At 42.3% G+C, this 22,699-nt stretch overlaps 1 protein-coding gene across 1 annotated transcript; it reads right to left on the reverse strand.

Annotated features, from left to right (window-relative positions):
* Nucleotides 1-796: 796 nt before the first annotated feature.
* On the reverse strand, nt 797-9,894 carry LOC126354885 (uncharacterized). Its single transcript, XM_050004973.1, has 2 exons — nt 9,886-9,894; nt 797-4,519 (listed from the first exon to the last, which is right to left on the reverse strand). The coding sequence occupies exons 1-2, from the start codon at nt 9,892-9,894 to the stop codon at nt 1,169-1,171; spliced, it is 3,360 nt and encodes a 1,119-aa protein (XP_049860930.1). The 3' UTR covers nt 797-1,168.
* Nucleotides 9,895-22,699: the final 12,805 nt, after the last annotated feature.

Below are 22,699 nucleotides of genomic sequence, written 5' to 3' on the forward strand. Positions count from 1 at the left end.
CGCGGAAGGAGCCATATAACTGGATCCGTGAACCAAATCGTTATGCAACGGCTCTTTATGGACACGGACCCTGTGTCGCCTGGCCACTAAGAGCTGTTGCATAACGATTTGATTCACGGATTCCTTTATATGAATCCTTCCGTGTATAGCGATTTTACGACTGTGACGTGTGGGGCCTGAAGATGGCATCAATGTAACGCCGAAACTCGTAGCACATAAGAAGTTCATAAAATAAATTTCTACAATACATACGGCTGTTGGTAAATTACTGCATGAAGAAATACATGCCAGCCGTTGTCCAACGGTCCATAACGGATCAACGAAGACTAAATGATTAATCTTTCATTCAGTTCCGAACTGGTATCTATCATCATGGTGTGAGCCAAACGGAAATTAATGCACTCTTATATCTGTTGTGTCACGGAACAAGCAGCCTCCCAACATAATGAGAAATTTCTTATCATGCCTGAGGCAAATGCGGCATCAGCTCATGAAGATCGCTGAGAGGGTGCTGGTACTGAAGTATGCGCCTCCACATCGCATCCCAGACACGCTAGTCAAGGATCAGTACATTATTCAAGGCGTTTGTGATGTGAACTGCTGTGAGGTCTTGCATGTAGGGTGAGAAAATAGGGTTTACCAATCCAGCCAAATACTGACGAGCAGTGATCCTCCCGACACAATTACTAAACAAGAGCTGTTTTGAAACTTCCTGGCAGATTAAAACTGTGTGCCCGACCGAGACTCGAACTCGGGACCTTTGCCTTTCGCGGACAAGTGATCTACCATCTTTTTTTTTTTTTTTTTTTTTACTACAAAAAAATACTTTTATTACAAAGATCTTTGCAGTTACTGAAGTACATATAACTATACATATGTACAAAATGCTGTGTTTCATCAAAACTGATACAAAATAAAATATTGTATTGGATCTGGCAATCGTGAGCACACTACAGCATAGTGCAAGTGGAAGTTAAGCAGAATCTGAACAAATTTTGCCACTTTGAATCACATTACTCTCCACCTCTCATTCTACACAGCAATTATTTATGTGATTACAGTAAAGGATGCACAATATGCTACGAGATATACATTCACTAAAAATCAGAATTAGTGATGGTTCTCTCGTTACATACACAGTCTCTCATAATAACAAAGCTTTTATTCATCACAGTGATCTCCTCTTCACAAATTCTTGCAAAAGCCTTTCTGCCATTGCTCCAGGTGATTCTTCCCTTTGAAAATTTCCCCCACTGTTGTTACTTTCAGGGGACGACGTAACATTCCTTTTCTTTGGACTTTCCTTTTTCTTGATTTTAACTGGGGTTTTAGTCACTGGTTTGGAGTTGCTTGCTTCAGTCTCTGTAGTACTCTTTCTTCTAGGTGTCTTTCCTGAAATTTTAGCTTGCACTGTAACTGGACTCCCTTCTCCCAAATTATTTCTATTCCTATCAAGTACCTGCTCTCCAGCTTGGGCTGTGGAAACGCTAGAGAGTTTTTCAGCAGAAGGTTTGAAGTAAGATGTAGCATCCAGATGCTGCATATTATCTACTTCCCTAACAGTGCTTTTCATATCTTTAAGTTTGTTGCTCTCCTTCCTTTTGTGAACCTTCTTGGATTTTGAGCTATCAAGATCACTATCTTCCAGTTTACTTTTTCGCCTTGCTTTGACTGCTGAAGAACCTAATGGTTTATGATTTTCATCTTTCATAGAAAGATCTTCTTTATTCCCATATTCTAACTTTTTGATCATATCAGCAAGAATTTTCATCCTTTCAGCTTCCAGTGAGCCATCTTCTCTTAAAGGACCTATACTGTCAGTTTCATGTCTTGAAGGTTGAGAAACAGGACTTTCTTTTTCCTTCTTGATCCTATGTTTAACAGTCAGATGACTACCACCTTCCTCAGCATCTGCCATTTTCTTTCTTTTAGGTGTCTTTGGTAGGATTTTGGCCTGCTCTTTTACATGTCCTCTATCTTTGGGAAATTCTGCACTGTACACGTAATGAGCATCTCTTTTGCTGTCTCTACTTGTTAAATTAACTGAATCTTTTTCAGCAGATGTTGCTGACAAACTCAGACCACTGTCAGGGCTACAAGCTCGATGGGAAGTTTTTGTAGTCTGGCTGGAGGACTGATTAACTGCAGCTACTCGCTTGTGTCCGGGAGATCTTTCTGATGATGGAGTTGTATTTAATTTGAGAATATTTTTTAACACATTATCCTCATCTGAATTACTCCCTTCCTCTGGTGTATTTTCACTCTGTACCAAGCTAGATGTGAAACTTTTCCTGGTAATGGAAGGTTGTTTTTTAATATTTGTCGTGTACTCAGCTAGGCTATTTGACATTTGTGTTTTTCCAGATTCTCCACACTGAGCAACCATCTGATTATAGCTATTATTTCCATAATCTTGATTATCACAACTGTCATTAATGTTGTTATCTGTTTTCATTGTTCTCTTAGGTTCATTTAAGATACTATTTTTCTTCTTTGCAGATAAATGACTCTCCTTCTTGCTAATTTTCACTTTACCTTCTACAGGTGACTCCAAAACACTTTTTGTCAGTTGTTTACTAGACTTATCAGCACTCTCTCTCATCTTATTTTTATGTTCTGTTTCTTGTATATCAGTTACTGATTTGTTACTCGAGTTTAGATGTGTAGTTGCACCTTTTGTCTGATTTTCTATGTCTGAGCAACTTGAGTTGCTTTCTTGGTGATACGAAACACAATGGCTTCCAGAAAATTGACAATCCTCTGAAATTTTTTTAGTTGGGCTCTGCTGAGTCAAACTAAGTCTCTTCTCTTTCTTTGAAATTCTTTTAGCTGGACTCTGCTGAGACAAACTTAGCCTCTTCTCTTTCTTTAATTTTTTTACTTTTACTGGGACAGTATCACTTTGAACAGCAGGACTACTTTCTTTCTCTTTCTTTGGGTGTTTTGCTTTCAAAATAGGAGAATGCATTAGTGAAAAAGGGTCCATCGACTCAGATAAATTTGTTGGTTTGAAATCTGAGTGACTTTCTGTGCTACTAATAAGAGAAAATTTGTTCTCTTTCTTGGTTTTGTGTTCAACAGGAGTTGATGTTACAAGTTCAGTTGTCACAAGTGGTTTCACTTTCTTACATAATTTTTTAAAATGTTCTTGGCTGAACTGCATTTTCAATGGCAGTTCTTCAGGAGTGTTATTAACATATGGACTAGTAGTTTCTTCACTCAACTCTGCAGATAGTTCTTCTGTAACATCCCTTTTATTTTTATTTTTTCTCTTCTTGTCCTGATTTGTAATTTCTTTTGATGTATCTATGCTAAAATCATCTTCAACAGATTCATCAGCATTAGCTACTTCAATAACATGTTTTTCTTTCTTGCTCTTCTTCTTCTTATGCTTTACACCTTCATTTTGTGTACTGATGGTATGATTTTCATCATCATAATCATCATCATAAAATGCTTCACCATATTTTCTCTTTTTCTTTTCCAAATTAACAGACCTATTTAAATGATCAAATGCTGATAAATGATAAGAGCTATCAATTTGTTTTTTACTGAGTAAGATCTTTTCCTCATATTGTTGTTGCTCTTCCTCTTGTTGATTTTGGTACAAAGTTCCCCTATCATTGTGTAGCCCATATGTCTGCTCTTCATGTTTTATTGGATCAATCTGGTCAGCATTTTTCCTTTTCTTCTTCTTGGGTGTTTTCAGGAGACTGCCAGATTCGTCATGCCCCTCATCATCCTTCTCATGAATACTATCGTATTTTTCATGTTTCACAAATACTGAGTCTTGGACATTTCCTCCACTTTCTAAATCTCCATACTTCTTATGTTTCTTTTTCTTTTTGTGTTCTGTTGTGGGTACAGATGCACAAGTGTCTTCATGCTGCTCCAGAAGTCCATTACATTTACTAAAGGGAGCAAAAATTTCTTCCTTTTCTGTGGTCTTCTGCTCACCATATGTCTCACTGGGAGGGCCGGACAATGACCCTACATCAAGCAAACAGCCTAACATATATGGAAGGCTACCAGTAAGGTCCAATGATTCTACTCTAAATGTGACTTCCTGTCCAATTTCAACATAATATCCTTGCCAGTCTCCATCTGTTTCACATTCTGGTCTAGGTATAGACACATTGAATGCCTTGTGCACAAGACATCCAACGTGATCTGCACTTCTTTTATTCACAATACCACGTAGAACACATCCTACTTCAGGCCTAAACAGATAAAAATCAGCTTGGATAGTAAGGTAAAGTCGAGAATCATCGTATAATACATTTGCAATATTCTTCACAATTTTTATGTTCTTGTAGCTCAAAAGTATTCCTTTCAACTCGTGGTCAAACTTAGCCAAGTTTGCATCCAAAACCTCGTGTATAGAACCTTGCAAATCGCTTAAGCTGTAAGGTTGGAGAGGTAGTTTTCGAATACTCCTTTGCAGCACAACACGGGCCTTTTCATCCTGTATCAAAGCATTCAACTCCTTCAGCGTAAAGCGTAAAACTGACCATCTGAGCTACCGAAGCACGACTCACGCCCGGTACTCACAGCTTTACACAGTTTTAATCTGCCAGGTAGTTTCATATCAGCGCACACTCCGCTGCAGAGTGAAAATCTCATTCTGGAAACATCCCCCAGGCTGTGGCTAAGCCATGTCTCCACTATATCCATTCTTTCAGGAGTGCTAGTTCTGCAAGGTTCGCAGGAGAGCTTCTGTAAAGTTTGGAAGGTAGGAGACGAGATACTGGCAGATGTAAAGCTGTGAGTACCGGACGTGAGTCGTGCTTCGGTAGCTCAGATGGTAGATCACTTGCCCGCGAAAGGCAAAGGTTCCGAGTTCGAGTCTCGGTCGGGCACACAGTTTTAATCTGCCAGGAAGTTTCATATCAGCGCACACTCCGCTGCAGAGTGAAAATCTCATTCTGGAAGAGCTCTTTTCATATGCAATAGCGCACCGCAAAGCAATTTCAAGAGCTGGAGGATGTGTACCTCGAGAATTGCTGCTTCATGCCATTCTACATCCCCGCTGGCGTCCATATGACCACCACAGAAGCGAGAATCCCCAGAACGCCACAGAATGCCACACAAAATCCCAGTTGGCTATGGTTACACCATGCAATTCTGCGTTTTTTGTGGTCTGCTGTCAGCGGTAAACGACTTATGGTAAGTCGAGATCTCAAACCAGCTTCCAGTAACCTGTTTCCGACTTTATGTCTCTACACTATGTCCGAAACATCTGACTCAATTTTGTTGTCATCCATCTATTAGTCAGAACCAGTTAAACAGTCTTGTCCTAGTCCGTCTGGGATTACTTCTGCCTGCTCTCCTCACCACACTCTCATCCCGAGTCCATGTGGTGACAACTCGTTCTACAGCTCTTTATCGATCCTTCGTACGATTCCCCATTGTCCTTCGTGCCAGTGGTTCGACCGTTTTCAAAGTCCAAAAGTTGGCGATAAGATGCGCGTGCATATTCTATGCGCGTGCTGTGGTGCTATCCCCACCTGAGAACTTCCAGTAAAGACAAGGCAAATAGCTATTCGTCATTTATAGAAATGGCGTTTAAGAATGAAATTTTCATCTACATATCCTGTAGGCGTGGAAATACTGGAGTGTGGCCTTGGTAGCTTTGGGTCAAAGCGTTCACGTTATAAAACTTTTCATTTCCGTCCATGTGCATTCAGCGATGTTGAAAATGTTTCCTTTGCATGGAGTGTGTCAACAATATATCTCTATGCTACATGTGGATGCTCAATAAGAACTTTGGGGAGCAGCCATCCTATCTCAAAGTGCGTGCCCCAGCAGTGACCTCTAAAATCAAACACGTAAACTGCACAGCCGACTGCTCGCTCAAAGTTCAAGACGAAACAATGTGCGTCATGTTTCAGCAGTCTGCGGCGAAGAAAATTCTTTACATTTGGAAGTAGACAGTCTAAGTAATCGATGTTCGTGGATATCGGTTTGTGCAAAAGAGCGAAAGAAACTGGTACACCTGCCTAATAACATATAGGGCCCCCGCGAGACGGCAGAAGTGCCGCAGCACGACGTGCCATCGCTCGCCTAATGTCTGAAGTAGTGCTGGAGAAAATTGACACCATAAATCCTGCAGGGCTGTCCATAAGTCCTTACGAGTACGAGGGGTTGGAGAGCTCTTCTGAACAGCACGTTGCAAGGCATCCCAGATTTGCTCAATAATGTTCATGTCTGGGGAGGGTTGGGTTGGGTTGTTTGGGGGAAGAGACCAAACAGCGAGGTCATCGGTGTCATCAGATAAGGGAAGGACGGGGAAGGAAGTCCGCCATGCCCTTTCAGAGGAACGATCGTAGCATTTGCCTGTAGCGGTTTATGGAAAGCACGGAAAACCTAAATCAGGATGGCTGGACGCGGGATTGAACCGTCGTCCTCCCGAATGTGAGTCCAATGTGCTAACCACTACGTCACCTCGCCCGGTCCTGTCTGGGGAGTCCGGTGGTTAACGGAAGTGTTTAAACTCAGAAGAGTGTTCCTGAAGCCACTCTGTAGCAATTCTGGACGTGTGGGTTGTAGCATTGTTCTGCTTGAATTGCCCACGTCCGTCGGAATGCACAATGGACGTGAATGGATGCAGGTGATAAGACAGGATGCTTGCGTGCGTGTCACCTGTCAGAGTCATATCTAGACGTATCAGGCGTCTCGTATCACCCCAACTGCACACACCTCACACCTTTAGAGAGCCTATACGAGGTTGAACAGTCCCCTGCTAACATGCGGGTTCCATAGATTCATGACGTTTCCATATGCACACACGTCCATCCGCGCCATACAATTTGAGACGAGATTCGCAGCAGGCAACATGTTTCCAATCAGCAAGAGTCCAATGTCGGCGCTGACGGACCCAGGCGAGGCGTACAGCCTTGTGTCGTGCAGTCATCAAGAGTAGACGAGTGGGCCTTCGGCTCCGAAAGCCCGTTTTCATCATGTTTCGTTGAGTGGCTTGCACGCTGACACTTACTGATGGCCCAGCGCTGAAATCTGCATCAATATACGGAAAGGTTTCACATTTATCACGCTGAACGTTTCCCTTCAGTCGTCGTTGGTCCCGTTCTTGCAGGATATTTTTCTGGCCGCAGCAGTATCAAATATTTTAGGTTCACGGTACGCTCGTGAAATGGTCGTACGGGAAAATCCCCACTTCACCACACGTCTGAGATGCTGTGTCCTATCGCTCTTGCGGTGACTATAACACCACGTTCAGGCTCACCTAAATCTTGATAACCTGCCATTGTAGCAGCAGTAACCGATCTAACAAATGCGTCAGACACTTGTTGTCTTATATAGACGTTGCCGACCGCAGCACCGTATTCTGCCTGTATTTGAATACGCTTGCCTATATCAGTTTCTTTGGCGCTTCAGTGTATATATATAAAAGTGTGTGTATGTGTGCGTGTGTGTGTGTGTGTGTGTGTGTGTGTGTGTGTGTGTGTGTGTGTGTGTGTGTATGTGTGCGTCAAGGTCGAAATAGAATAGACTATATCATGCACCACAGATTCACCATGTTGTCATACATCCAAACACTGAAGATGAACATACTTTCAGAAATACGGTGTAGTCCAGTAAGAAATGGGAATACAGACACTTGACACATTTTTACTAATATAATGTGTGTTTGCACTGTCTCTGTTTATTCGAGCCACAGAAATGGATTGGTTGAAATTCTTCACTGCTTGCTTGCTTGCTTGCACAGGCAACAATGTAGTTCAGAATTCAGCTTGCTATTCAAGTTACCAACATGGCAAACAATGTTTCATGTAGCTATATCATGGAAATTAGAATACAACATACATTTATATTATGCTTTCTGTTTCAAATGGTTCACACGAACACCTGTTAGCCTCTTTCTGTTTGCTCCATAAATATCCGCTGTACACCTGCATTTCGTAACACACAAAAAATGTTGTTCTGATGCAAATTATTCTTTGTTAGATACTGGATTACTTTGGATTCATGACATTTCCAAAGTACTTCTTTTAGATCATTGGAATATCAAATTATTTGAATGGCACTAAATTGAGTGATGTGGAGCAGAGATCTCGTATTCGCGAACAGTGTGATGCAACATTCAGTCCAGCCACTTTGCTAAATCCTGATTACGGCGACTGCCAGTTCTGATGAATGCTCGTTCAAGAAGACACTGCCGCATTCATTCATCTTTTTCCAACCGAAGTTTGTGCTGCGACTCTGTCGACACTACTGGTAATTATACGTTAATCCTTAAGCTTCTTTTATTGAATGCAATTGTTATTAACAACTCTTTCTTACAGGTGTTGTGCAATGATATGAAACATAGCGACATGTGATCTCTCCCATTCAGGGTTGCAAGTTTTCTTTTTTATATTGCCTGGTTCGAGGACATGAGCGTATCGTGTTGGCTGCAGAGAGAAACGAATACTGCTCTGCTATGTGGTTTAAGCATTCCACTGTCTTGTTAACACTATCGTATGATTTAATTATCATCCCAAATAAACTTCTCACACGTCAGTTGTTTAATTCGAGAGACAAAAGCCATTGTTCAATGAAGTAGATGTTTCAAATGCATGCGTTGTTAATAACGCTTTTGTTTTCTATTTCAAGGGTTAAAAGGATTACTGTGTTCCGATTAGGTAAGTATCTTCTACGTTACGTTGTAGAATCTTTACTGTACTCAGACTCGTTTTATTTGTTGCGTGTGTGGCCGTCTTCATGTTTTATGTAAGCGGCCTTCTGATGATGTAAGTACTCCGTGAGCGTCGTACGCTGTGTAAGAGATGCGTGACAGAAATGTGTCCTTGCCTCATACATCAGCAGTAGTATCTGGCTTCTTCTGATTTCACCTTCCATCACGAACTAACTTACTGAGAAACTTACGTTACATGAATGAGAGTATAAATTCATTCATGATATATAAGCCTCAAATATCGAGAGAAAATACAGAGCCCTTTGATGGTACGTATGGAAGTAGAAAGGGAAATGATTCTCATATATTTCTGTATGTGCTGTATATTTGTCTTCGTGATATGAATCTCTACACCGTTGTAATGCGGTGATGGCCAGTTTGTAGTTAACTGTTTCCAATTATAATGATAAAAAATATTTCATGGCTAGCATTTTGTGATGAGATGGTCGGCGTTAAACAGCTCCTGATCATAAAATTCTGGGGATATGTTCCGGGTCAAATGTAAATAACTTCTTTATAATAATCTGGAGGGAATGAACAAAAAAACTATTAATAATGGTTTTTCGGTAGTGTGGATGGTGTAAACCACGACTGTATACGAGATTATTAACGCATATTTGATTAGCAACTCGGAGGAAACTGGCTTGAATTCTCGCGAGGAAGCAGTTTTCATCAGTGGTATTTGCGGTGAGGGGGGAGGAAAGGTAATATCGCAGACCTGATCACCACACTGTGCGCCTGTGCTATGGATTAAATCCTAAATTTGTCTGCAGTGTCTCACAGAATGTGGGCATGTGACTCTTCATGATGATTCGTGGATCGATTAGGGATGTTACGGTACGCGCCTGCCAGGATAGTGCAAAAGCAGAAAGCAATGTGCTGAGATCAGTGAAACATCTGCTCCACTGACGTATAACGAATACAAAAAAAAAAAATAATTTTTATTGTTCCTGAATGAAATAAATGGTTTATGGGGACTATTTTTCATTTACGCCAAGAAAAATATTTATTCGTAGTTTGTGAATAAAAAGGGTATACGAATAGAAGGTAAACATTCATCATCATATCACGTGTTATTTGCGATTGTCTCGGTTTTTCACCTGTTTCACAAGTCTCCTTGCTGGAGGCCTCTGGCCGCCATTGTCCTGCGGATACCTTCTCTCCTTTGTCTACCTTGCGGACTCTATTACCATATGCATTTTGGCTCCTATCCCCTACATGAAAAAGCCACAAAAGCTGTTTTATTCCTATTGCATCAGTTACGGTCTTGGTGGTTCCCGTAATCAAAATTGATCTGGAAATTTATGTTCACTCCAGAGGACTATTTCCAGTGCCTGTAGCCTCTCTGTCTGTTAAAGTTCCCACGTCTCTGCAGCAATGGATTTATAGATGACTTGCTTCGTCCTGTTTGGTGTTTTTGAGAACAAGTCTGAGTTATTGTTCCTTTCCCATGCCTTGTTTCGTTATTTATACCGACAGTGTTCCCAGTGTTGGGTTGCAGCGATATTCCCGAGTATCGGAAAGAGTCACATCCGTCCAGTTTACTTTTCTTTCTCCTACAGATAAATGTAGTTTTTTATTTTATTGTTTCTCCCCATTCTTCATGTTCTTCTTTTAGCTTTCCTGCCGAAGCGTCGTCCTTATCGCCAACTACAATAATCTAATCGTTTACTAATAGAACGGTGTACGTATTTGCTTCTGTTGTTATTTTCATTCTGCACCATTTTTACCTCCATATCTTAAAGGACTTCCTTTAAGTAGATTTTAAATAAGGTTGATGGCATAGAACACCCTTGTGGCAGTTCTTCAGAGAAAGGGAATGGCTGAGAAACTACGTTTACTACTTTAACTCTACTAGTACATCTATGTAGAAATAATGTGCACTTTTAACATACTTTGGTACGCAAAACTTAAGGACGAAAGTGACTCTGCATGATGTGTCACTGCCAATTAACTTCTCGATGAGACCTGGACCAAATATAGAAAGAATTACGACGCTATAGTGCAGAACGTAACTGAAAGAAATATGCAATGAGGCGAGCAGAATTGACACTTTTATTGAAAGACAGCAATTACACTGAAGTCATAGCGATTTATGATGGTCCCCTCGACATTACGAAGGGCGTGGTATTGTTGTTAATAGGGTGTGCGATCATTACTGCGGCTGTGCATGTTCTACAACGTGCTCGCACGCTCGTCACAAGTTTTGATAAGGAGTTCTTGTGTTAGGGCGTTCCATTCTTCCACCAGTGCAGTTGACAACAGCCAGATGGTCGTTGGTGCTTGTGGAGAGATGGTATGCGTCGTCCCACCACATAACACACTTGCTTGACGGGGTAAGTTGAGGAAACGGGCAGCCCAATCCACTCGCCGAACATCCTTCCGTTATCAGAGCCTCATTATATGCGCTGTTGGATGCGGTCGCGAACTGTCATCCACAAGAGTGACGTCTAGGACGAATGTAATCCTGAAAAGACCACTTTGGGAAAGATTACAGTGTCACAATTACGTTGATCGTTTAGTGTACCGCGTTCGAAGATTTGGAGGTCAGTTCGACCATGTAACATTATGCTTCGGCAGGTCATAACATCTAGGCCAGCAAAATGGTCATGTCCGACAATATTACTGCGTGCATTTCATGTTCCCACCTCTCGCCATATGAGAGTATATCCAGAATCACTGCTCAGACTGGATCTACTCTCATCCAAGAAGAGCACCTAATTCCACTCCTCAAAAAATGTGTTTGAATTCCTAAGGGACCAAACTGCTGAGGTCATCGGTCCCTAGACTTAACACTCATTAAAATTACTTACGCTAAGGTCAACGCACACACACCCATGCCCGAGGGAGGACTCGAACCTGGGGCGGGAGGGGCCGCGCAAACCGTGACACGGCGCCTGGAACCACGTGGCCACTCTGGCGCGGCTTCCACTCCTCATTGGTCCAGTCCCTGTGCTCTAGGCACCATCGGAAACACGCCTGCGCCGAGTAAAGAGACCAGCCCCATGCAGTCGCTGCGCCACTGTGGAGGTGAGATTTGTAAGTAAGCTGCTAAGGTTTTTTATGTTGGTAACGCCACGTGGCGCTGTGTATGAAAATCACTGACTGTGCTGTGTGCAATCTGTGGCTGGTTGACATTGTTGGAATATTTGCTATTGTAGTGTTGGGCAGCTGGATGTGAACAGCGCGTAGCGTTGCGCAGTTGGAAGTGAGCCGCCAGCAATGGTGGATGTGGGGAGAGAGATGGCAGAATTTTGAGAGCGGATGATCTGGACGTGTGCCCGTCAGAAAAACGAAATTTGTAAGACCGGATGTCATGAACTGATATATATTTATGACTTTTGAACATTATTAAGGTAAATAAATTGTTTATTCTCTATCAAAATCTTTCATTTGCTAACTATGCCTATCAGTAGCTAGTGCCTTCAGTAGTTAGAATCTTTTATTTAGTTGGTAGTATTGGCGCTCGCTGTATTGCAGTAGTTAGAGTAACGAAGATTTTTGTGATTCATGAAAGGTATAGGTTATTGTTAGTCATGGTCATTCTTTTGTAGGGATTATTGAAAGTCAGATTGCGTTGCGCTAAAAAAAATATTGTGTGTCAGTGTAGTGATGATCAGAATAAATAAAGAGAGAAATGTCTGAGTACGTTCAGTTTTGCTCAGTTGTTTGAAAATCAAAAAATGGTTCAAATGGCTCTGAGCACTATGCGACTTAACTGCCGAGGTCATCAGTTGCCTAGAACTTAGAACTAATTAAACCTAACTAACCTAAGGACATCACACACATCCATGCTCGAGGCATTATTCGAACCTGCGACCGTAGCGGTCGCTCGGCTCCAGACTGTTGCGCCTAGAACCGCACGGCCACTCCGGCCAGCTCTGAAAATCAAATAACGTGAGAGGTTTACCAGCAGTCATTTTAATTTTTCTAAGGGGATGTTTCAGATTGCGAGCCTTGAATCTTGTTAAATGTGATAGAAATTGCACCCGTTGTTTAATGGGCGGCCGGTATGGCCGAGCGGTTCTAGGTGCTTCAGGCTGGAACTGCGCGACCGCTACGGTCGCAAGTTCGAATCCTGCCTCGCGCATGGATGTATGTGATGTCCTTAGGTTAGTTAGGTTTAGGTAGTTCTAACTTCTAGGAGACTGATGACCTGAGCAGTTAAGTCCCACAGTGCTCAGAGCCATTTGAACCTTTAATGGGTGTAACTTCTTGCCTGTTGCATAATGTAGAGGTCATCTGCTGATGTAGTTGACTGATTCATCAACTACTCTCGTTTGCGCACCAGTATCTGTGGTACAGAATGTTCCCTATGCATGCGAAACAATTCTGCGAGCAGTACCAAGCTCCTGGGCTTCACTAGTCGCCCTTCTTCCGTTTTCCTCCCTGCAGCTGTTGCCTCCAGGCCAGAACACCACCACAGTACACCGTGAGTGATCACTGATTGACATACGCTGCATTTTCTTGTTGCTTCGTTGCTTCAACTGCCTCGTGTTGCGGGACCAGTCCCATTTGGCACTACATTCACGCGGACCTCCCGCCACGTGACTCCAAACTTTTTGTGCACAACTGGAAGACATCTGCCAACATAGTCGAGCATTTTCATTCATTTCCACCCAGTAGTTAATATGTTATTCTACCTTATCTAGCTCGTCCTTAAGTTTTGCGGAGCATTGTACTGTGTGTACGATGTGCACACACTTCTCATGCTGATCCAAACCTATTTTGTGCAACGGTGTCAACTGGACTTTTTCAGATCTTGAAAGACTACATGAATCACTATGCCCATAGCACTTTGTTTCTGCATTAGATTCCCTAAAGTAAATATCTCATCTACGCACGAACGCTTCGGTCTACAAATGATTCCCATACTTCCATAATTCCTTTTTCTTTCAGGGTTTGTTCATATTATTGTTTATCGTTTATAAAACAAGTGTAGTTAAAGAGGTGTATGGAAAAATTAATGAGGTTTTATTTTTTTCAAACAACAATATTCTTCCCTTCAAAGTAATACCCTTCGGTACCAGCCCTGAGAGGCTTCAACTGGTAGGGCTTTAATGTGCTGGTCACATATTTTTTAATGTTTTCCAGATTCTCAAACTGACTCCTTTTAAGACAGTTTTCAGTTCTGAGAAAAGAAGACACAAAGTCTCAGATCAGATGAATAGGGGTGCTATTGAACAACACGAATTCCTTTTGAAGTGATGGAAGTGACTGTATGACATGGAGCATTGTCATGATGAAAAATCCACTTGCATGCAATGTCTGATCCCACTCGATTCACATTTTCCTAGGCCTTGCAAGGACATCTTCGTAAAACATTTGGTTGACAGTTTGTCCTGCAGGAACAAATTTTTCATGCACGATACTGCTAGTGCCACAAAAGCAAATCAGCATTGTTTTGATCTTTTATTTGCTCATTCAAGCATTCTTTTTGCCGAGCAAGTGTCTTAGTGTGCCACTCCTCACTTTGCCATTCTGTGTCAGGATTTTACTAAAAAATCCAGAATTCATCATCTGCGATAGCATGACTAAACCTTCCATGGTCACTGGCAGTCCTCTCAAGACGATCAATGCACACGTTTCTTCGATTTACCTTCTGCCTGTCAGGCGTTCTGATTTACGGACCTTACTTGAGCCCAGTCCATAATAATAGTACGATACAGTATGAGATCCTCAGAAAACTATATAATCAACAAAAAATCAGTTGCAGTAAACTCATGTACTGAAAACTAAGAAGCAAATATCTACCAATATAAAGACAGGGGCATGCATAAATAAGTTAAAGTGAAATGCATTTTGGAGATGAACCGAGCTGGTGGTTAAAGGCATTGGAAAACCCCACTTAACAAGAGAACGCCGAGCTTCAGCACAGAGAGGGATAAGGCCAGAACAATACACTATTCCTTTTTAACGTAAATACGGACGGGACCGAGAGTAAGTGGCTGCACCGCTTTAATAGGGCTAGCAGCAACCGGCCAAGAAAAATAAAAATTCACCTCTAACAAGACGGCGGTTGGCTGAAGCCATACTGGGCGACTCAAACGCGACATGGTGGGGAGATATCCATTACATAAAAGCATTTTGAGAACTAACAGTTTCTAGATTTCTCTCGTCTGGCGGCGGACCGCACAGATGTGTGGAAAATAGCGAGGGCGTTGAGAGCTTTGCATCTGCAAAGTGTGGACGATATGCTTCACATATCGTGGTGACAGATAGCAAAGATGATGTTAATTACTCCAGCAGGATTTTTTGCAGGCAATGAAATTGTGTACGTTGCTCCAAGCCTTAGTGAGTGTGCAATAGCCATTATTTCGACTAGGGAAACATTAACGTTCTATGGAGCGCAGGAAAGTTGAGACTGAGTGAATTCAGTCAAGGCCAGAGTAGGGAATTAGCTTTTCAGATCCAGCACGGAGACAACGTCATTGCAGATCCCGACTGGTAAAGTACCATCACGCAGTAGACCACAGTAAATTTTGAGTCGAGATTTTGCTCCCTCCAAACTGCATAAGCTTTGACGGTTAAATATCAAAAGCTAGGATAGTAGCCTACCCTCACATTGAGTGCATGAGAGTTTTTTCATTGGTTTAAAAGGTAAATATTCTACGATATTGTAGAAGTAAATTTAATTGATGAAGATTTTTGATCATTCTTGCCTGTGAAAACATTTTCATTTGTTATCTAACAATTTAATAATTGCCAATTCAATATGTCCAGGAGTTAAATATTTTGTTATTGAGTGTTGAAAGTAATTGAACTGTGTATCACTTGACCCCTCAAAGCACAGTTGATAAATTACACTCCTGAAAATTGAAATAAGAACACCGTGAATTCATTGTCCCAGGAAGGGGAAACTTTATTGACACATTCCTGGGGTCAGATACATCATATGATCACACTGACAGAACCACAGGCACATAGACACAGGCAACAGAGCATGCACAATGTCGGCACTAGTACAGTGTATATCCACCTTTCGCAGCAATGCAGGCTGCTATTCTCCCATGGAGACGATCGTAGAGATGCTGGATGTAGTCCTGTGGAACGGCTTGCCATGCCATTTCCACCTGGCGCCTCAGTTGGACCAGCGTTCGTGCTGGACGTGCAGACCGCGTGAGACGAAGCTTCATTCAGTCCCAAAGATGCTCAATGGGGGACAGATCCGGAGATCTTGCTGGCCAGGGTAGTTGACTTACACCTTCTAGAGCACGTTGGGTGGCGCGGGATACATGCGGACGTGCATTGTCCTGTTGGAACAGCAAGTTCCCTTGCCGGTCTAGGAATGGTAGAACGATGGGATCGATGACGGTTTGGGTGTACCGTGCACTATTCAGTGTCCCCTCGACGATCACCAGAGGTGTACGGCCAGTGTAGGAGATCGCTCCCCACACCATGATGCCGGGTGTTGGCCCTGTGTGCCTCGGTCGTATGCAGTCCTGATTGTGGCGCTCACCTGCACGGCGCCAAACACGCATACGACCATCATTGGCACCAAGGCAGAAGCGACCCCAGGAGCAACAGTGTCCCTAATTTGCTGGGAAGTGGCGGTGCGGTCCCTTACGGCACTTCGTAGGATCCTACGGTCTTGGCGTGCATCCGTGCGTCGCTGCGGTCCGGTCCCAGGTCGACGGGCACGTGCACCTTCCGCCGACCACTGGCGACAACATCGATGTACAGTGGAGACCTCACGCCCCACGTGTTGAGCAATTCGGCGGTACGTCCACCCGGCCTCCCGCATGCCCACTATACGCCCTTGCTCAAAGTCCGTCAACTGCACATACGGTTCACGTCCACGCTGTCGTGGCATGCTACCAGTGTTAAAGACTGCGATGGAGCTCCGTATGCCACGGCAAACTTGCTGACACTGACGGCGGCGGTGCACAAATGCTGCGCAGCTAGCGCCATTCGACGGCCAACACCGCGGTTCCTGGTGTGTCCGCTGTGCCGTGCGTGTGATCATTGCTTGTACAGCCCTCTCGCAGTGTCCGGAGCAAGTATGGTGGGTCTGACACACCGGTGTCAATGTGTTCTTTTTTCCATTTCCAGGAGTGTATATACAGGGTGTCCAGCTATCTTGTCCACCCAAAATATCTCTGGAACAATTACAGCTATTGGAAAACGACTTTCACCTGTATCAATGTAGGGCTGGGGCCCATGAATGTACATATTTGGAAACATTCTAAAACGAAAGTATATGTGTTTTTAACACAAACTTATGTTTTATTAAATGGATCTCCTATATTTTTTCTTCAGCAATCCATAGCATGACAAAGCACACACACAATGGCGTTGATTGCATCGCAATATTCCCATTACATCCCGAGATATTAAGACCCGAAGTTGACGCTTGAAACACCCGACATGCGCTGCTAGCGCACGTCCTGAGGCTCAGGCGTGAACACCATGCTGCCCGTAATCGCGATGTGGTTGACATGCGTAATCACACTTCCATATTTACCAAGAGGTCCGAAACGAATAATACGATCTGCTGCCACCCTGCATTAACGTCGTACATCCCAGCAGGTATTTATCCCATGGGCTAGGGGTGATGCGGTTCTGTAACATCTCTGTGTACCGCAACGTTAGTCACAAAGTTAACTTCGCTTATCGCTAATCCGTTACTAAAAAGGTAATGCCGTTCAACGTTCAAACTACTGTAGATCTAGCGCAAGTGACAGTTAATCATTCACTCGGAATAGTAAAATTCATGTTGATAGTTTTAGTGAAACGAGCAAGTGGACTAAAAGTTTTACCGTTGTTTAGGTTAAAATGTTTTGATTTGTGAAGTTCAGGTAGGACATAGAAGATGAATGTAAACATGTTTAACCAATTAGTTTTATTATCACTTAATTATCAATGTTATGTTTATCTAATGCGTTAAATGACAAATTGTTCCAAACAAATGTTTCTTAACATCACTGGGTAAAATGGCCCTTTGTAGAAACTTCCACTGTGATACCAGCACTACATACTAAACATAGCGTTCACATCTCATGCTCAAAGTGACGCCCATTGAACTGCATACATAGGGTCACTCTGCGGATGAAGGATGCCCTACTTCGTGCTACTGTTTCCTCTTTGATGGCTGTACAAGCATCAATAATGCGTTGCTTCATGTCGTCTGGTGTTGTTGGTCCATGTTGGTAAACAGCATCCTTCACTGCTCCCCAAAGAAAATAATCCAGCGGTATAAGGTCCGGCTGGGCAGGCCACCTAACTGGGCCACCTCGTCCAATCCACCTACCAGGGAATTTACGGTTCAGAAGTGGTGCTCGTAAGGCGTTATGTGCAGGGCATCCGTCATGCTGATACCACATGACCATTCTCCGGTTCAGAGGTACGGTGTCCAAGGGAACAGGAAGACTGTGTCGCATAAATCTGGAGTATTTTAATGCCATTTATAAAGAAAGGTCCGATAATGGTATCTCCAATAATCCCACACCAAGCATTAACTTTCCACGGACGTTGATGCTCTACCTGACGGAGCCATTTTGGATTGTCTGCGGACCAATAATGCATATTCCTCATATTGACAATTCCTTTGTTGGAGAATGATGCCTCGTCGGTAAAGATAACATCTGCAATAAAATTTGGATTAGTCAGAAGTTTTTGCTGAGCCCACCGACAAAAAGTTACCCTATTGCGGAAGTCATTTCCATGAAGATCCTGGTGTAAATGAACATGGTAAGGATGAAATTTATGACGTTTAAGAATACGCTGTGCACATGATTTCGACACACCAACTTCACGTTCAATTTGACGTGTGCTGATTTGAGGATTCACAGCTATGGTAGCGAGCACAGCAACTTCAGCACGTTCATCTGTGCTTGTTCTAGGACTATGTCGAGGTCTTGGATTTAAGCTTCCCGTTTCACGTAGACGAGATGTGAAACAACCAAACATGCGGCGCGAAGGCGATGGCTTGTCAGGGAATCGTCTTCTGTACAGTCGTTCTGCCTGAACAGCATTTCGTCCACCTACAACAGTGTACAGTACAGCCATTTTGGCACACACCTTTTGCACCTTCAGTCAAAATTTGATGTTTGGTAAAAGTGTTAAAGTTTACAAGGTCACCCATCATTCTTATTCTTTAACTTTGGTCTGATCTCACAAGAAAATGCACTTGTTAGACATTCTTAAAGATCTTCCTAAGTGAGGTTCCTCTTCAACCTGCTGTCGACCTTCCAAAAATGATTGGTGCCAGTGAAAAACTCGTGCTCTTGATAAGGAATGTTCCCCATAGACCCGTTTCAACATTTCAAATATCACACTCGTGAGTTCCTCAAGTTCAACGTAAAGCTTAATGGCATAACGCTGTTCTAATTCCGCTATTCGATTTTTGCAAAACAGAACAAAACATGGCTTCACTGATCGTGCGCTCAAAACTCACATAATGGCTGTACGGAGCTGAAACTCAGACTGAGCACCTGGAAGGGATAAAGACATCAGTCTAGACAAGCAGAACGACACAGCATTGTCGGATTGCTGCCAGTGTTGCCAGTGTCAGTATCAATACCTTGCTCGCATGCCTCGTATGTTGCTTTAGATTCGTTCCCAAAAATCACACCTTAACGTTTATTTGATAGCGGTAGAATTCCCCTATGAAAAAACATGTTCAACAGATGCCGAAGAGAGCAGCGGCTTGTTTCATTTCCAGAACACCGCCTTTATATCAGGACAGCGATCTAATTATTTCAAATCACGATCTTATTCAGAAGAAATTGAGACATCATCAATTCTGATATAAGTTTTATGGAATAACTTCGTCATGGCTCCATGTCAGTTTCACCTACTGAACCTGATCTGATGTTTGCAGTAAACCTCTTTTGATCACGGAGGGCAATAAGAAGCCACGTTGGCTTTTAAACAGTGAATAAAACTGTTCTGCAATACCTATATTCCCTCCCTTCGGTGTCGAAGGGCACAAAACTGCTAAAATTTCTGAGGAAATTGCCAATTTCTCCTTCTCCTTCGTCTGGTCCCGCGTCTCTATGAGGTCGGCATGTGGTTTCAGGTTTTCGTAATGTTAGTGGAAATTGGCCGGATACCTTTCTGATGGCACTATTCTCCTTGGCACGGAATATGTGTGCACCACCTCTATGCATCTACAGTAAATCTCATGATCAAATGCGTGAACGTTTTTTAAATGTTTGTGTAGCATTTAATTAAAGGGAGACGTGGGTACCAGCCTGGTATTTATTTATGTGGCTGGGGGAAACCGCCTAAATACCACATTCTGGCTGGCCGGCACCCTGATCGTTAAAACGTCAGGCGGATTCGATCCAGAGCCGACGTGCCTCTCCTTATCCCAGAAAAGGGCGGTTTAACGTACCCGGCTATCCGATCGCATGTTGCTTGCAGTGTGCTGCAGAACTTAAAGATGCTGTTCTCCAGTTTTCGTAACCCTTTTGTACTAAGTCTGTAATGCATATTATTTACCTTGCATAATACCAGAGATTCAGCAGTAGTGCCACGACATATCATAAATACTTTCATGTATTTGAACTCGGTGTCCCTCGTGAAATTTTTCAAAACCATAACAATACGTAATCCGACTTATTTCGGATCGAACAAATTTGCTTCGTATAAACTACTCCACCTTGTAACGCCATGTTTACTCAATATTTGTCCTAAAATTTATTTCGGACGGCTTCGGACGTCCAGAAACGTTCCACAAAACATTACATTTTTAATTAATCGCGATGCACTTCAGCTATTCTTATTTATTTATTATTTTCATCAAGCTTTTGATGGGCACGATGAGCATAACAAATTTAGTGGACGTGTAACGCATCTGATGTGTGGTGGTAACTGTATATTGTGTCCCACGATATCTGCGTAGTCACTGATCGGAAAAGTCTCGGACACTTCCAGACAATCGCTTTCATTAGAGATGCCAGCAACATTTTCTTATTGTGCAGTCGTATCTTCGTCTACCTCTGACCCCACTGAAACAGTCGTAGAGACGCCGAATTCTTTAAACGTTTTGAGTTAAACGATACTGCTTCTGTTAACAGTTGCAGTTGCAACGACTCTCACCGACCCACTAGCCAAAGTCAAAATTCAGATATCTGACATTACTAATATCGTAACTACTCTGCAGAAATCCTGTTGTGGATAAATTCCCATATCCGACCTCGAGACTGAATACGAAACCCTTTTAGCCTCCAAATGGTTGTCTGCTGCGTCGGCAATCTCAGAAAAGAAAAAGTTTTGGGACAACAGTTCAAAGATATAAAGGTCTAAGCCCCACTTCATCACTCCAGCTTCCATGGAACATAGTTTGATCCCACTTTAATAAACCTCACCATGTCTGTTTCTCTGACTCGCAGCTGTTTGCGCCATGATCTAAAACAAAATTGCCTCCGAATAACACAATATGTAGGAAAACGACGGCAATTCGAGTTTGAAAGTCAAATCTGTTTCTCAGCTATTGCTATAGTAAAGCTGCTGGCGTCAAATTTTAAGCATCAGTGCTAAAACAAAGAAGGTCTATGGAAAATGGAATCGTCAATATCACTGCATCGTTATCCCGCTGGGCCTGCCTTCTTCGTTTGCCGATGGTCCACAAACGATTCCGCAACTTTTCTTGTTCTGAGCAACTCACGGTATTTGTTAAACGTTTAGACCCTTTAGCCAGTCAGTGCCGTGGCTGCTGAATGTTTGGCTTCTGTTTCTCTGATGGGCATTTTATTTGCTTTAGCGTGTAATGGAACTGATCACTGTCTCATCTTTCGCTACACGTAGTAGTTGTCGATCGAGTTATAAAAGAATTACCTGGTACGCTTTATAAATTTAGTTTATTATAAAAACAAACCCAAAATTACTATTATTATTTCCCATTCCGCAGAGTTTTAATAATATTTATAGTATGAGTTTGATTATTTTTCAAATTACTTAATTATTTTCATTGACTGAATTTATTTCTAAATTGTTTATTTAATGTTATTTCCATTTGATGCAACCAACATTAAAAACTGCTTCTTATAAACGTTCAGAAAACTTCAGGAAAGATTAGAAATAATTAAGTCATTTGCTATATGAAACACATAACTTGATGATGTATACACAATCCTTGTTCCTCTTGGTTACTTGTTGTTGTATGTTGGCATGAGTGAGATGTAGGTCATACTGCCACGGTGAACAAGGATAATTTCATTTTATACTCGTTCAAATGATTCAATGCGATGAAATTTGCTAGATTAATTGCTCATTGATGTGTTGCTTTACTTACGTAAACATATTTCGTAGAGAAAGTATAATTTTTGATTTGTCGTAGAATTTTGACTAAGTATAGCGAAAAGTCCTAAATTTGGAGACTACTATCTATGATATGAAAGCAATGAATCAGAAGATGAATGCATTTTAACCCAATGGTGTTCTTGTCTGAAAATAAAAACCCGTATCATACTGCCTAGACGCAAAATTATTCTTTCAGCCAGTCACGTTTTCGTCGAGGATGAGCAAAAAACCCATGCATAATGAATTTTTTATTTGTGCGACCTTTTTTCTCACTCATTTCGGCTAGAATGCTCCAGTATCGCCATTGCCAAAAAACTGCATCTGATTTCAACATTAATCAAAGAAGTCTCTCAAGTTCGTAAACTTAATCGCTTTGGATTAACAGAGGGGATGGTCGTACAAGCTTCCCCTACGGCCAATAATCTCCTCTATAGACCGTACAGCGAAAGAAGTGGTCAGACGCGTTGCTTCGCGCGTCTGCCCAAACCAACCACGTAACGCGATTTTGAACACGTCTCTATCACTATGTTTACATGCCACACATCTTCCAAAAGACGAAAACTGAATTTCGAAAGGTGTCTTTCACTGTCGTGTTTACATGTGAGGTTCTGGCAGGCCAGTTAAATATGGCGCCTGGAAAACAGCTGATACAGTTTATGATTTAGTCAGCACAATCGTTATTTATCTTCAATTAGACGAGGTGTAAATATATGCAGTGAAATATTTCTACTCATCCTTCACTGTACAAAAAGTTAC

Source organism: Schistocerca gregaria, chromosome 1 (assembly GCF_023897955.1).
Source record: "Schistocerca gregaria isolate iqSchGreg1 chromosome 1, iqSchGreg1.2, whole genome shotgun sequence".
Taxonomy (NCBI): Eukaryota; Metazoa; Arthropoda; class Insecta; order Orthoptera; family Acrididae; genus Schistocerca; species Schistocerca gregaria.